Source organism: Semicossyphus pulcher, unplaced genomic scaffold (assembly GCF_022749685.1).
Source record: "Semicossyphus pulcher isolate SPU_LCO1_2020_fin unplaced genomic scaffold, fSemPul1.0.p SCAF_5, whole genome shotgun sequence".
In the NCBI taxonomy this organism is placed as follows: domain Eukaryota; kingdom Metazoa; phylum Chordata; class Actinopteri; order Labriformes; family Labridae; genus Semicossyphus; species Semicossyphus pulcher.
The window spans coordinates 7,998,834-8,012,752 of record NW_027211726.1 but is presented as its reverse complement, the minus strand read 5'-3'; the positions used below and the strand labels follow the sequence as shown (position 1 = coordinate 8,012,752).

The 13,919-nt window shown below is 43.5% G+C and overlaps 1 protein-coding gene across 1 annotated transcript in view; it reads right to left on the bottom strand.

Annotated features, from left to right (window-relative positions):
* Positions 1 to 13,919, bottom strand: part of myo1g (myosin IG) — a 57,407-nt gene that overhangs the window by 17,440 nt on the left and 26,048 nt on the right. Inside the window, exons 19-21 of the mRNA XM_069681709.1 lie at positions 11,982 to 12,086; positions 11,159 to 11,272; positions 1,623 to 1,780 (exon numbers count right to left, since the gene is read on the bottom strand). Coding sequence (XP_069537810.1) covers positions 1,623 to 1,780; positions 11,159 to 11,272; positions 11,982 to 12,086 — 377 coding nt within the window. The remainder of the gene's footprint in view (positions 1 to 1,622; positions 1,781 to 11,158; positions 11,273 to 11,981; positions 12,087 to 13,919) is intronic.

Below are 13,919 nucleotides of genomic sequence, written 5' to 3'. Positions count from 1 at the left end.
CCTGTCTTTATAAGTTTCCAAGAGTCACAGACTAATAAATGCTGAGAACAGACCTTTTTCATGTACTCTGAAAATATGTCAAACAGCAGCATTAGCCCTCTAGCCCCGATTTGTTGAGAGTCCAAGGGATCATAAACCATAATCACCATCCATTATTCTTCCAAGAATTGAGGGAAATACAGAGGTATTTGTCAGAGCTTTGTCTGGAGGGAGGCCGACAGTCTCAGACTCTAAAGCTCCTGATTTGAAAATATGTGGCACACTTTGTTTGTTTATGGAAATTAAACCAGTTCAGAAATGTAAGATAAGCCTCGTCTGACATCGAATGGGAATGTTTTAGAATGATGTGGAAAGTGCAACATGTGTTCGCTTCTGTGCTGCTTCGTTGGGAGTAACTTTTGGGAGTACAGATTCTACATTTTTATTCTACGCAATGACATCAGCGTCATCTGACATCGATTTAGCTTCTTATTAATCTCTATAAACAGACATCTGCATGCTAACAGCTAACAATCCATTCTAGATCTAAAATTCAACTTGAGATAAATTCGCCTGACGAGGTGTTCAGCGTTCAGATTTCCCGACTTCCTTGAATGCATCACAATTGATCAATCAGACCTCCGTTTAACAAACGAGCATTTTAAAAGTAGTTTTCTTCTCCTCTAGAGGACAGACCTGACAAAAATTTCAGCAAAGGCAAGACCCCTTAATTAAATTAACTCTTTTGCAGACATTTTTGGAGGGGCGAAATTCGCTTCACTTTTGATCTGAACACGCGGTCGCTTCTCAAGCTAACTGGACTGTAAACAATGCTGCGCACGGAAAAGGAAGTCTTGGCTGGAAGTCGTTTATTGCTAACCGCTGGCTTAACCGAACACGCCCGACATGTTTACAGTTGTCCCTGGAGGCTTTATGGTTGTCAGATGATAGCTGACGGGTTATGAGACTTTGTCCCAAACTGTGATTATTAAGTGATTATTTACAAAATAAATATTGCATTCAAATGAACAGCTTCTTTGAAAGTGAAAAATCTCGAATTTCTCTTCACCTTTTGAAGTGTGTTGTGGGTGCAGGACTCTTGTGTTGCAGTAGAAGTAGACATAGATGAAGAGGTGGTGGAAACAACCACTTGAGGATTTGAACTGTTCTACTTGTGGATGAGCTTGAGTGAGCAAGAGAGGCGACCAGACTGCACTTACAGTATAAAAAACCTTTGTAGCTTTTAAAATTGGCCTGTCATTCACCTTTTCACGCACATGCACACCAGTGACGATGGAGCTACGCACTGGCCCGGCCATGGGGAACAGTACGGGGCTCAGTGTTGTGCTCAAGGTCACACAGAATGAGAAAAGAGAAAGGGATCAAATTCCAACTCTGCAACTAATGGCTGACCCACTTCACAGTTGTTTTCTCTAAATGCCTGTGTGTCAAATTGTTCAGAGACATGGTTCATGGTCTTGAGCTTGTAGAAAAAACAAACATGGATTTTAGCTTTAACATTCAGCTTTAGTATTGTTGTATCTCACGGATGTCTTCTGTCCGTGAGCTTCTGAGCGTCTCATTCAGAGACAGAAACGATTCGAGAAGTTTCCCTGGTGAGAAAAAGTGTCTGTGAAACTGACCGCATGAAGTGGTCCACCAACGCTCCCACCAGCTCGCCCACTCGGTCCTGGTTGGGCCACAGCTCCCCGCGCTGCAGACACAGCAGGACGTCATCCTGAGCGGTCGTGTGTAGCGCCACCATCTGGTCGACCCCGCTGGTCACACTCAGGCCTGTGAACTGTGGAGAGAAACACAAAGTCAGACACCAAGAGAACAACAACCGGAGATCGGTTTCATGAAACATTGTTGGTGCCAGTTTTTAGAATGGGCAGTCGGCCGTGGCTCAGTTGTAGAGTGGGTCGTCTCTCATCTGAAAAGTTGGCGGTTCGATCTCCGGCTCCTGCAGTCTACATGTAAGTGTCCTTAGGTAAGATGCTGAACCCCACCTTGCTCCTGAAGGCAGAGGTGTGTGAATGTGTGTGAATGGTTAGCTGATTGCAGCTGTTTGCATATCAGCCTCTGCCATTAGTGTGAATCAGTGTGTGAAAGGGTGAATGTGACATGCAGTATGAAAATGCTTTGAGTAGTCTGTAGATTAAAAAAGCGCTATACAAGTACAGTCCATTTAACTTAAAACATTACTGCATCTTGTACAACAATGAACCATGACTAGGTTCATTTATTGTACTCTATTACACGGCTGTGTTAAACACTTGATTCTGATTGGTTAATTACAGCATTCCGAGGTCTGTTATTTCTCGATAACAGACCGTTGCTATGAACAACAGACCGTTGCTTTGGATTCGGCTCTAATTACACAGACTAACTGTAAGCATATCAATCCGCCGAAAGAAGTCCGGTAAATTTGATGTCGGTTTGTTTACAGAGGGAAAAAAGAAAAGAGACGAAACTTCGGAGAGAAAGCAACAAAGGTTAAACGATGCAAAAAGCTGTTCCATTCCGCGATAACCTGCTCACTATACATTATCCCCTGTTTGTACTATTGTACTTATTCAAGTTACACAATGTCCCCGTGTTCTGCTACTTTTTCTTTGATGCTACTAGTTCCACATTTGACCCCTTCTGCCCTCAGAACTGCCTGACTGTTTCTTGGCATAGATTCAACACGGTGCTGAACATCCCTCAAAGACTTTCTTTTATGCATCACATAAGTGTGTCTGATGATTTGACTTGTGCACACCCATAATGTGAATCTCCTGTTCCATATTGGCCCAAAGGATCTCAGTTGACTGTATTGAGATCTGGTGACTGGAGAGTTCATGTGAGGACAGAGAACTCAAGTCAAGTTCAGGAAAACAGTTTGAGATGATTTGAGCGTTGGTAGACGATTGGCACTCTGAGTTCACAATGGGACAGACAAGTCTCTGGTAGGCTGTGGCGATTAGGCGATGCTGAAGAGGTGCAAAGGGTCCCAAGTGTGCAAGGGAAACATCCCCTTCACCATAACACCACCTGTTGTTGAAACGCAGGATCATCTGAATTTTGCAACAGGCACGAAGAAAACGTGCGTTAAAGGGGAAATTCTCCACTGGAAAAAGCCACTGTCAGTCAAAGCTGGTGTTCTCTGTAATCAATAGAAGCAATAATATTTGAAATTGGCGCCATAGCTGTGGAGAAAGTTGTACAAACAGCTCGTGGTTTCGCCCATTCTACATTCCTACAACACCCAGCATGCATTGCGCCCCTCCCTCTGAAAGGAGCAACCCAGCGAGACACGCTGGAGTGAAATACTATCGTTTCGCTGCAGGCAACGACTCAGAGCTGGACAGAATTTGAAATACGACGGGAATATACCGGTGGATCGTCTAAAAAATCTTGGGGTCTGCAGTCTACATTTCAAACCTGATGATTTTGAAAGAGACATGACATCGGAGGCGGGCGTCCTAAATTGAGGAAGTGTAGTTTAAGCTCCATGGCCTTCGCCAGATGACGTGTTTTACGTAGTCTGGCGGGCCCATTGGAGAAGCGGATAGTGTCCTCCAGAGGCACAGAGAGAAATTGCATTTTTTCCTACCATAATAGCATTAGCTCCCCATAATAGCATGATAGGACTGAAAAAATAAGGGCTGTGCCTAATAAAGCTTTAGGCACAAGTTTATTTGCACATTACACTGACAGTGCTGCAGATATACAACAACAAATTTAACAAAAACATTTAATACTTAAACACTTCTAAGCTTTAACTAAACGCAGGACTTTGTTCAAATGTTAAACTGTTACATTAGTTCAGAAGAAGACCGGACTATCGGCTTAATGACGGATATTTAGTGTCACATACGAGAGCGCCAGAAATTCATTTGTTTAAAAATGTCGGGGATTATCACGTCGACGTATAATACCTGTGAATTTAATAAAGTGCAGCACAGTATATCCAGGATCAAAAGATCACGCCATGAATGAAGGCAGCGGATTATTTCTGCTCACAGGATGTAGGGTGAGAGAAAGTCTGCCCGAAGCTGCACGTGTGCTGGAGGTGCAACGAAGGGAGAGTCATGAGGTGTGACCCAGTTGGAGTAATGCACAGATTTAATGGGAGCAGTGGTGGAAGAAGTACTCAGTTATTCCCTTGGGTAAAGTAGCCATACTACAGTGTAGAAATACCCTGTTACAAGTAAAAATCCTGCATTAAAAGCAAAGTAAAAGTGCTAAAAGTATAAGTATGTTAGTTGATTTATATTTGGCATTAATTATCTGAATGTATTGGAGTAGAAAATGCAATATTTCCCGCTAAAATTAAGGTGGAGAAGAAGTAGAAAGTAGAACTACTGAAACTCTAAATGGTACTCGAGCGCAGCAGCAGAGGCAGAGCAGTATGTGTGACAGATAAACAGACAGAGAAGGTGAGGTGCGTCACAGATTTTAGAGAGGGAATGGGAGACAAACGTGGACTAAGCCTCTTACAGCCCCCGGTACACACAGGTTAATCCAGCAGGGACGACAACATGCGACACCGTCGAGGCCGCATTCTGGTACAACCTGTTCCTCCTCTGACGAGAACACTGCAGAGGTCATCGCACTGGGATTCATTGTATTAAATAAAATGTGATGAACGGATACATTACGGGATTTTAAGGTCTATCTTCTAGTAAAATGAATGAAAATGGAAAATATATTCTGATCAATTTGTTTTTACATCAGGAGATCTGTTTGTGAAAGGCTGATCACATAAAGCCATATGATCCTATCCATATAAAACCTGCAGCTTTTAGACCTATTTTCATTGTCGCTTCATCTATTCTCAATAAACTGTTTAGTTTTGGCCCTGTGATTGACAGGCGATCAGTACAGGTTATAACCCGCCTCTCGCCCAATGACAGCTGGGGTAGGCTCCAGCCCCCCTGTGACCCTGAACAGGACAAGCGGTATACATAATAGATGGATGGATGTTTAGTTTTGTCTGTAACGATTAAAAGAGCTGATTACAAGGTGCAAGGTAAAATTTTTGGGGGGTTAATTTCGTCAAGCTGCAAACTAATAGTTACATTAAAAAGGAAAAGAAGGAAAAATATGCTCATTTGAGAAGATGAAAGTATCAAATGTTGAGGGGTTTTTTCTTAATCAATGGCGCCCATTCTGTTTGTCACTTTCAATGTTTTCTTTAAATGGTCTCTCAGTTTTACAAACACTGACTTACCAGACACCTTGCTAATATAACCATCATATACATACTTTAACACAACACAACAGTCTGGAATTACTAAGTCTTCAGTAGGGATGGGAATCGCAGGGTAACTCGATAATGATACGATGCGTGAGACAATCATATAATGATCCATCACCATATCTGATTAACTTCTTCTTCTTAGGTTAATTAATTTCCGTTCACGTTACCCTCATTCGTGTCATAAGTGCTACGGCGAGGAGTCATGAAGTAGTGACGCTGTGACGCAGGGAAATCTAATTAGTGCCATATATTTGTAAATTAAAATATAAATATTTGGGGCTCTGGTTTAGCTCAGTTGGTAGAGCAGACGCCCCTCATACAGAGGCTACAGTCCTCGACGCACTGATCGCAGGTTTGACTCCTGGTCTGCTGATCATTTGGTGCATGTCTTCCCCCACTCTCTACTCCCCACATTTCCTGTCTCACCTCAGCTGTCCGATCAAATAAAGGCAAAAAGCCCAAAAATGTATCTTTAAAATATCAATATTTGGCGCCAGCCTATCAATAATTGTATTGCAGGAGTCAGGACGACGATATATTGCAGTATCAATATTTAATCGCACCCCAAGTCTTCAGCATCTCAGAAAGTTAATCAACTTAACTTAACAGCTGATTGTTTTTTTCTACTGTGTAATTTTCAGCCTCCGCCCACAGTAAGCTCCAAACTGTAAGCGTCTCACAGAATGACGCCTTGGACTCATCATTACCTCCTTACTTTACATCTAATGTGGACCATCATGTTCCTTCACCTTCGATCAAAGACACATTTTCTGATGCAGCCGTTCATCTTCTGGACTAATCACAAGACGCTCTCAGGCAGTGAGTCACGTAAGTGCTAAATGGACTCCACTTATACAGCACTTCTCTAGTCGTCCGACCACTCGCAGTGCTTTACATTACACGCCATTCGCCTCACTTACACACACATTCGTAGAGTGATGGAGGAGACTCATCAGGTTCTAATCTTGTCCTCGAACACACCCACACACACACACACACACACACTGATGGCACAGCTTCAGGGGGAAATTTGGGGTTCAGTTTCGTGCCCAAGGACACTTGGACATGCGGACTGGAGGGGATCAAACAGCGGATCCTCAGATTAGTGGAGCTATGTTGTGAGCAACAGCCTCCCACATGACATTGTCTGAGAAAAATACGCTGGATTTTTACACGGGAAATAAATCCTTTCACCTAGCAACTCTTCCATTATTAGTCAGCAATCAAAACTGGTTTATTTTGATCAATTTAATCCACTAAATACTTAACTAATAGCAGTTGTTAAGTCAGTATTTGGTTGTTAAAATGGCAGAAATCTATTCTGTCGAGTCATTTAGTTCAGTTGTTTTGCGTCACTTGTTGTGTTGTTTTGTAGCATTTGAACGTGTCTCTAACAGATTCAGAACAGTCTTCACAGTTACACACACTGCTGTCGTTCTGTCACATCGTCACATCAGTGTTTGACCTGAGTGACATTTCCGGCATCAGTGCTGACGGTCAAACCGATGACCGGAGACTCTGGTGACACACTGAGCGGAGGCAGCGCTGCTTCTTCATCGCTTTATTCTCCGTTTCTGACCTGGATAAGACTCATTCCCCTCAGTGTGAGCAGCAGAGCTTAATGGCATCGGCTATCTTTAGCCGCTCGGCTGCTGCATAATGATGGTTTTTAACCCTCTGGCATGTTTCAACCTCTCTCTCTCTCTCTCTCTCTCTGCCTCGCTCTCTAAAACCACTGCTGGACGTCCAGCTGTGCTGACTCACTGTGTTAGGTAGGTGTTGTCCGTTCAAACCTTCAGTGAATGTGTCGGACGTACACAACAGAAGCGATCTGAACCACTGCAACACCAGATGACACCTCAAACTGACACTAAATTATTGATCTCATAACTGAGATTTGAATAAGACAGAATGAGGGCAAATGTCATGACACAGAGAGAGCAGACTATGGCTCTTGGTGTACAGAACAAGCAGTAAGTCTATCAAATGTCCCATAACACCCCCACAATAACACTTCCTAACTTATGAATTAAACCACTAAAGTATAGAAGTTTAAACATACAGTATATTGAGTCTATATTTGTCAAATGAACTAAAAATAAATCAATAAAGAAAGTAGGTCAAATGTCATTACTGTACGTACATTTCCTTTACAGTAATCATAGCAATCATCCAATCATAGCAAACTCCACACAGAAAGGCCGACTATGTCCGAACCAGGACTCAAACTAGGAACCTTCTAGCTGTGAGGAAACAGCGCTGACCACTTCACCACCGTCCCTGCAGCCCTCACCAAAACCCAAAACACTAAAATACAAGTATATGGATTAAACTAAACTATATTGTTCTGCTCTAACATAAGCTGCAAACATTAGCATGCAGAGCTAACTAGCTTACTGTGTAGAGTAAAACCCCTTTCCCAGCAAAATTTGCGTGTTGACGCTGGTTTTTCAGACCCAGGAAGACCCGCTAATAGATGCCGATTGTCTCTGTTCCCATTGCCTGTGGAGTATACTCCTGTCTCTTTTCTGCTGCGTCACCGTCTGACGTCACAAACGCGCCCAAAACAGGGTGAGTGAAGATGTTACGGTGGTTAGGTCTTTATTGTATCTATTACTCATTCAGTCTGTGTTTGAAACTCGGCGGTGACAAATTTGAACGATGTTCGAGCGCTGCTCGGACGGAGACGGGCGTGATTTGTAGCTGTGCGTGTCATAGCATCGCGTCGGAAAGGGGGCGGAGATTAGCGTGTCGACCCGGGTTTTGAGAGTCATTTGACCCGGGTCTGAATGCCGATTGTAACCTTTCCCACTCAGCAAAAAAGACGGGTGTTAGCGGTTTTTCTGACCAGTTGGAAAGCGGCTGAATAAAGCCAAGGTGCCTCAAACCTTTCATTGGGCTGCTGTTGTTTTTCACTCAGTAACAATCAAACTTTGAAATCACAAAACCATTAACCATCAACAGAACTTGAAGCATCAGATTAAGTAGAGCTTTTATCTAATGTCTCCACTTCACACCAACACCATCACCTGATACACACACACACACACTGCCTGACCTGACAGCCTCTCTGATCAGGACCAAACAGGTCAAAGGCGATGTGTTAATCCTGTTAGTGCTCTTGTACTAGTTTTTATTGATGGAAGGCAGTGACCCAGGTTAGAATGATGGAGATGTGTTCGTGTGTGTGTGTGTGTGTGTGTGTGTGTGTGTAAAAAAAGACAGCTGGGATAAAGTACACCGTGCCTGACCCACATTCCTGGTACCTATTAGGAAGCGGAGCTGCTGTTTGGTGCTGCACTCGTGTCTCTGTGCCCTTTATATGTCGGAGATTTAGGCTCATTATGTAATGGTCTGTTTTAGGGTCAAGACTTTGTTTTAGGGTTAAAGAGGTGCTCTAACACTTTCACATATCAAGAAGAGTTTACTGCTAATGGAAAGGTTCAGCTCTTCTGTGGGGAAAAAAAGTGTTTCATGAACTTTCGTGTTCTTCCTCACTCACCTCTTCACGTGTTCCCACCTTCCCTCATCAGCCCTGCACGATACACACCGGCATATTTCCTCTCTTATATCGCCAAATTGTCTATTGTTGTTACGCCTTCGCTGTCAAAGCTTTTGTTCTCCCTGCCTGAACCTGAGTTTGTTTTGATCCGTCTGCCTGATCACCAGGCAACCTGGAGGCATGTAGCACTTCCAACTAGTAAGTAAAGTTTCTTATGAACGTGAGTGGCTTTGTTTCCACTGCTACAGTATTGTGAATATTAGGTGTATTAGACCGATCACGGATTAACGTGTGAGAGGGCAACACATGTGCAAACCCAAATCCTTACACCAGCAGATGTCGCTTCCTCGTTTTAGTTTCAGTCGCTGCAGGTCCAAACAACAGCTCCACCTGTAGAGTTTCAGGACATTTGGAAAGTACCCACTGGAGCAGGGACTTTTCTGCCACCTGAAACTTTCTAACAGGAATTGAATTTATACCCCAGTTCCTCTGGTCAACTGGCAGGTTTAGTTTCTAAAGGTCACCTGGGAAAGTTAATGCTGCGGTAACATGTTGATCGTGTTTGAAAGATTTGTTTTTTTTAGCGGGCAGGAAAACAAGCACAACCACAAAAAATGAGGGATAGGTAAGATCCAGTGTTTTTTGAGAGCTGACCTACATTAGGGATCAAAAGTAAGGATGTTTCAGCATCTGATGTTTCTTTCCATTTATGGAATCTGTCTCCTGCTAATCTCTACAAACAAATATCTGCACATGAATGCAGAATCTGTTGGCGCAGGACTTTCTGAAGCAGTCTTGTCTTGGTTTGTAGTCCGAGTTGTACTGAATAATCACGTTAGAAGAACTCAGGTTGCATACAGGAAAACAGTCTGTGAGGAGCAAAATGCAATCCTGGAACCCGTCAGGTTTCATCAAACAACAATAGTTTTTTTTTAAAATCTCTATAAACAGATTTCTGCGTATGATTTAAGATGTTACAATCTGGCCATAGAAGCAGTCTCTCAACTTTCTCAAGCATTCTCACGTGTCCAGTTATTAGTAAGACCACAACAACGACAACCAACAGAAGAAAGTCTTGGCTTGGTTATCTCCTGGTGATTAGGGCTTGTGTCCACTTGCGTCTTTTTTCTCTACAAAACCAATGCAGTTCAGCGTTTTCAGCACTGTGGTGACCAGCGCGTACTTAAAGGCGCTGGTCGCCACGGCACTCAGCGTCCTCAGCGCAAAAACGCCCTCACCCCCGGCTGATGGTGTTGCTGCGCTCACAGCACTCTGAGTTGAAAATAACTTTTTTAACACTGCCGCGCTCGTTAATGTCACTTCTCCCTCGCGACCAATCAAAATCAAGTAGGGGCGGGTTTTCTGATATCAACTTTGTCAACAACAATGGCGGAGGAGAAGCTAAGGGTACAATGTCCAGGTGTAGAGCTGCTGCTAACGCCAGGACGCGATTCCTTTACACTGTTTTTATGTTTTCTTTATAAAAGCAAATGTTAAGCATACAGAGCAATATAAAACAGACTGAGGGCCCGATCAGACAGAGAGCGTTTTGCAGGCTGTGAAACCGCACTGCCTTTTTTATCGAAGCCTACAGTTAAAAAACATAACAGCTCGCTGCACCTTGTTTTTTTTAAACTGTTGTTAAGGCAACCACTGAATCATTAGCTGTCATTAACCTAACCCTTATATTGTAAACTGACAGAAGGCCCGCCTCTCCTTTCATCTGATTGGACAATGAGGAAAACACCCATGACGTTTTTTCAACTCGAGGCGCACAGAGAAGAAAATGTGAGGCGCTCAGCAACGCAAAAGCAGCGTGCAAAAAGCGTCCTCCTCATTGAAAACAACTACAAAAAAAAACGCCCCCAGCTGCTAAAACGCGCTCTGTCTGACCGGGCCCTTAACGATCACTACCAAGAGAAGCGGAAGTGCCGCCAGACAATTTTTGTAAAATAGCAAAAGTAAGCGCCAGTAAAAAAAGCACTTTGAAAATGAGGTTGTGGGCGCTGCCAGCGCAAAAAACAGCGTTAGTGGACACAGGCCCTAATCCTGATATCCACTGGCTACACCAGGAGCCTGGAAAGATCAGGTAATGCCCCCAGAGGCTTCAACGTCACCATGACGATAGCTGATGGGGAGATTGCTGTCTTACAAAATTGTTGAGTATTACTTTAAGATTAGTAAAATGAGTAAGGATGCCACTTTAATCATTTTATCTCAATTTACTCTTTTACTTCTATGAACAAAGGCCCACAGAAATGTAAACTTTTTTGACCAAAACTACTACAACGTAAGTGCCTCAACAGGATTAGTCGTCTACAGTTTGTGTCTTTATCTGGATGACTGTGGAGCTCTGCAGCTTTAAGGTTCAGGTTGGAGTGTGCTGGTGCGTCTGTGCATGAATGTGCTCCCCCCATGTGAGTACTTACAGCGTCTAAAGGAAGCCTCTTCAAAACCTTGTTCTGTTTCTTTGGCTCTAATTTGTAGACGTACTTGTCTGTGACGAGCAGGCCTCGGTCTGTGCTTTTGTTGAATCTGTTCACCTGAGAGAGCAGAGGAGGGAAAGAGAGGAAGGATGAAGCTCCACATATTTAACGTTTTCTGTAAAGAGCATTTCTATTGCAACCGTAGGATCTGTTCTGTTATCGTTGTCTTGAATCAAACACAGGTTCCTTGTGGAGCTACAAACAAGAAACGCACACGAAGCAAAACAGAAAGATAACTTCAGACAAAAGATAAAAGGCGCTGGTGGGTTTGTCAAAGTTGGTGGTTGTTTCATTTCTCTTTATCAAAGCTACACATATCTGCAGATATACTTTGGCTAAAGCTGCAGCCGCAGTTTAGTGGAATCCCTCGCTCTCCAATCCCTGATAAGGGAAATACGGCCACTATTATCCACAGGGAGAAGATAAGAGCAAGTTCAGCATGAGGTAAAATAATAATTCAGCTCAGTCCTTTCAGTTTATTCCGAACAGATAGACTTCTAAAAAAGGAAAATCTTAAAGGTTAAAAATATTCAGCTCCTTTCATGATTAATCCTCTGATATTTTCCCAGTCTGAGAGGGCTGTGTTCACCGCTGCAACATGGCAACATGAAAGACGAGCTGATACAAAAGAAAGTGTGAGGGGGTGTAACGGAGAACACAGCAAGAGAGAAAAACATCCCAAAGCTAAAGGGAAGCAACAAACGGAGAAACTCCTCGTACAAAAGAGACATTTCTGATCAGCGTGTTCTTCCGTCACATACTGTACCTTCCGACAGAAGCCCGAGAAGAGGACCTGAGAGTACTCGTCTCTGTTCCTCAGCTCCTTGGAGACACGGACAAAGGCGGAGCTGGTCTGAGGGCAGTCTCGAACCTGCGGGAGTGAAAAGAGGCGTATTATTGCTGGAGGCCGGCTGATGCCACCGTGCAGGCACATTACAGACGGTGAAGGAACGAATCTCAGTGTTAGTCATGTAACTCTGGGTGACCTCTTTCAGCCTCTTTCAAGCCTTTTTATCGCTTTAATTCCATAAGCAGCAGATCAAAGCTGGAGGCCTCGGGCCTCAGTTAGCAGACACAGTGTTTGACATGCTGTTAGAGAAGGAGAAGGGTGGCTGATACTGGAGCTAAACAGGCTGATGAGGAATACAGTGGGGGGTCGCTAACAGGGGAATCTAAATCTTTACAGCTCTACTTTAATTTTTTGTGACCACCGCCTGTCCACACTTTGCTCTGTGGCTGTTTATCGTGGTTTGAGCTGTGTCCCATAACCTTTGATATGTTTGCGCTTGGTGTCCACTCGACTCAGGCGTTTCTGTACACCGAAGACTTTTAAAAGACACACATTTACTTTCTGATAAGACTTATTAGTGTCCCTTTTCCGGAAGAAAACTAAGAACATCAGCCTTTGCTATCAGCAGTTAACTCAACATAAAGAACCAATTGCAGGGAGTGCTGACCTTGTTGACTATGCTAGTAGCTGTTGTGAGGTACTTTATGCACCAGCTGCAGAGTCAACAATCTGTTGGCTCCGGTTGTAAATCTTGATTTTCCTGGCTGACGGTCGCTTTCCTTTTCAGACTGTTTGCTTCATCTGAGCATCGAATTTGTTTCTGTTTCTTTGGATTTTCACTTATTGTTGAAGTTGTATCTGTAGTCATCCAGCTTTCCTTTGTTTGTTCAGCCATAGTAGATTACTGTTTACTCGCAACGCATGTAGAGACCGGAAAAGCAGCCGCTTAGCTCCGCCTACCCTCTCTGGCAGACCAACCACTGCTGGCTGATGAGAAACGCGTCCCTAACTGGGCGCCGCTTGTGATTTCTTTCCGCGAAAGTCACCACAGACACCCAGTCTGTAATACTGCAAATGCAAAGGCTTTCATCAGTGGGCCATAGGCTCAGTAACCATTGTGTTACCTCATTCAGCAACAGATAGTGACTTAACAGACATTTATTTAAGTGAAAATCTTCAAGATTATTACTTTTAAAAGCCTATATTAAATTGAAAATGTAATAACGAGGACGAAACCTGAGTGTGCTGTTTTGGTGTGGAAGAACTGGACTGCAGTACAATGACCTCAGTGTTGTTCAACACCTTTGGGATGAACTGGGACGAGCCCGGCCTTATTGACCTTGTGAATGCTCACTTGGCTGAATGGGACCAAATCCCTGCAGCCAGGGTCGAAAAATAGAGCAAAGTAAGGGCGCTGGTTTAGCTCAGTTGGTAGAGCAGGCGCTCCATGTAGAGAGGCTGAAGTCCTCGACGCACTGACCGCAGGTTTGACTCCTGGTCTGTTGATCATTTGTGCATGTCATCCCCCACTCTCTACTCCCCACATTTCCTGTCTCTCTTCAGCTGTCCTATAAATAAAGGCAACAGCCAAAAAAAATAATCTTAAGAAAAAAGTATTTCAAGAGAAGTACAGGTTGTCAATCTTTTGTGTATTTGGGCACGCTGAGAAGATTCCTCGTTGGGCAACTTCCCCAGCACACAAGGAGATAAAATAATATTAAACTGCTCTTTTAATGTCAGGTCAAAAGATGCATAATAGTTTCGATGAGTCGTCAAGTTAGATGTTGACCGTGGCTATCTTGTGAGAGGGACCACGCTCACAGACTCCTGATTATTGGAGTGAAAGCTGCAAATTTGTTTTGTTTGATGTCATCATTTCTCACCTTCCTCTTGTCCTGATGAGCTCACACGGCA